General features: G+C 43.3%; 1 protein-coding gene across 5 annotated transcripts in view; it reads right to left on the bottom strand.

The window, feature by feature from the left end:
• Window positions 1–2,500, bottom strand: part of LOC307245392 (transcription factor COE3-like) — a gene marked incomplete at both ends in the record, with an annotated part of 34,786 nt that overhangs the window by 9,201 nt on the left and 23,085 nt on the right. For all 5 annotated transcript variants that reach the window (XM_080020953.1, XM_080020955.1, XM_080020954.1 and 2 more), the window contains 2 exons: window positions 159–247; window positions 1,000–1,126. In XM_080020953.1, coding sequence (XP_079877079.1) covers window positions 159–247; window positions 1,000–1,126 — 216 coding nt within the window. The remainder of the gene's footprint in view (window positions 1–158; window positions 248–999; window positions 1,127–2,500) is intronic.

The raw sequence follows: 2,500 nt of genomic DNA, 5'->3' as shown, positions 1-2,500 counted from the left end.
TAAGTCTACAACAAATAATAAGCATTATAAAATAGGCTTCACATATTGAATGCTGAATTTTCCTTTTTCTAATTATTTATCATGTTTTTTCAGTGCAAAATTTAAACAAAGATAAAGAGTGTATGTGCATGCTTGTTTGTATGTGTGAGTGTGTGTACCTTGGGAAGCCGCTCAGGGTCACCTGGATGTCTGGGAATCACTTTCTGTAACCGCTGGAAACCATAATCTATAGTCGGTTCATTTAGAGCTGAGAGGAGAAGAGAGGAGGAGGAGAAAGTTAGTGTTTATCTCTTAATAATATTTATATATACTAATAATAAGAAGAAGAAGAAGAAGAAGAAGAAGAAGAAGAAGTAGACGTAATAAGAAAAGTTGTGTTTGTCAGACAATGCTCATCAACAGTTTAACTCGATGGTTACTGGTTTAACGAGGACATTTTGAATCTGAACGGTAAATCAGATCAAATCTAACATCTCCACATAAGGCAGCTCCATATCAACTCAATCTGTCTGCTGAGTGTGTGTGTGTGTGTGTGTGTGTGTGTGTGTGTGTGTGTGTGTGTGTGTGTGTGTGTGGAGGAAATTATAATTTGAAACCATCTGTCGACAGGGGTTGTCTGGCCAATCAATATCCTCAGATCAATACTCATTGGAATTTCATGAACAGAGAGAGAGAAAAAGATGGAAGAGAGAGAGAGAGAGAGAGAGAGAGAGAGAGAGAGAGAGAGAGAGAGTTGTCAACATCTTGTAAAACGCTCCGTCTGGTTCATTCTGCTTTAATGTGAAATGTAGCTCACACACACACACACACACACACATACCCCTCCCCCCACTCTCACACACACACACGTAGACACAAAACCAACAAACACCATAGACAACAACCCCCATATCCTGTGTCCTATGTCCTGTGTGCGTGTGTGTGTGTGTGTGTGTGTGTGTGTGTGTGTGTGTGCATGTGTGTGTGTGTGTGTGTGTGTGTGTGTGTGTGTGTGTGTACCCGTGTACACGAAGCGTCCTGGCGCCCCCTTGCAGAAGTGCTTGGACTTGTAGGACAGAGTGACTTCCACGACACCTGGAATGTGTCGAGGAGGAGTCTGGACTCTGATGGCATGAGGAGTGATAAGCTGGAGAGAAAATGAGAGACAGGTCAGGAATCAGCTGGAGAGAGAGAAACAGGAGATGCATAAGTAGACAGAAAGTAGAAACAGTGGCAGAAGTAGTAACAGTAGACACCATATATACAATAGAGACAGAAGAAACGGTAGAGACAGTGGAAACAGTAGAGACGGTAGAAACAGTAGAAACAGTAGCGACAGTAGAGACAGTAGAAACAGTAGAAACAGTAGAAACAGTAAAGACGGTAGAAACCGTAGAGATGGTAGAAACCGTAGAGATGGTAGAAACCATAGAGATGGTAGAGACAGTAGAAACAGTAGAGACGGTAGAACCGGTGGAGATGGTAGAAACGGTAAAAACAGTAGAGACGGTAGAAACAGTAGAGACGGTAGAAACCGTAGAGATGGTAGAAACGGTAAAAACAGTAGAGACGGTAGAAACAGTAGAGATGGTAGAGACGGTAGAAACAGTAGAGACGGTAGAAACAGTAGAGATGGTAGAGACGGTAGAAACAGTAGAGATGGTAGAAACAGTAGAGACGGTAGAAACCGTAGAGATGGTAGAAACGGTAAAAACAGTAGAGACGGTAGAAACAGTAGAGATGGTAGAGACGGTAGAAACAGTAGAGACGGTAGAAACAGTAGAGATGGTAGAGACGGTAGAAACAGTAGAGATGGTAGAAACAGTAGAGACGGTAGAAACCGTAGAGATGGTAGAAACGGTAAAAACAGTAGAGACGGTAGAAACAGTAGAGATGATAGAGACGGTAAAAAACATAGAGACGGTAGAAACAGTTGAGATGGTAGAGACGGTAGAAACAGTTGAGATGGTAGAGACGGTAGAAACGGTAGAGATGGTAGAGACAGTAGAAACGGTTGAGACAGTAGAGACGGTAGAGACGGTAGAAACAGTACAGATAGTAGAGACAGTAGAAACGGTAAAAACTGTAGAAACGGTAGAGACGGTAGATACGGTAGAAACAGTAGAGATCAGTAGAGACGATAGAAATGGTAGAGACGGTAGAGACAGTAGAGACAGTAGAGACGGTAGAGACAGTAGAGACGGTAGAGACGGTAGAGACGGTAGAGACAGTAGAGACGGTAGAGACGGTAGAGACAGTAGAGACAGTAGAGACGGTTGAGACAGTAGAAACAGTAGAGACGGTAGAGACAGTAGAGACAGGCAGTAGAGACAGGGGGACAGACAGTACAGAGAGACAGTAGAGAGAGTGGGGACAGACAGAGACAGTAGAGACAGTAGAGATCAGTAGAGACGATAGAAATGGTAGAGACGGTAGAGACAGTAGAGACAGTAGAGACGGTAGAGACGGTAGAAACAGTAGAGACAGTAGAGACAGTAGAGACGGTAGAGATGGTAGAAAC

This window comes from Zeus faber (assembly GCF_960531495.2).
Source record: "Zeus faber genome assembly, chromosome: 20".
Taxonomy (NCBI): Eukaryota; Metazoa; Chordata; class Actinopteri; order Zeiformes; family Zeidae; genus Zeus; species Zeus faber.
This window is presented reverse-complemented; position numbering and strand designations above follow the sequence as displayed.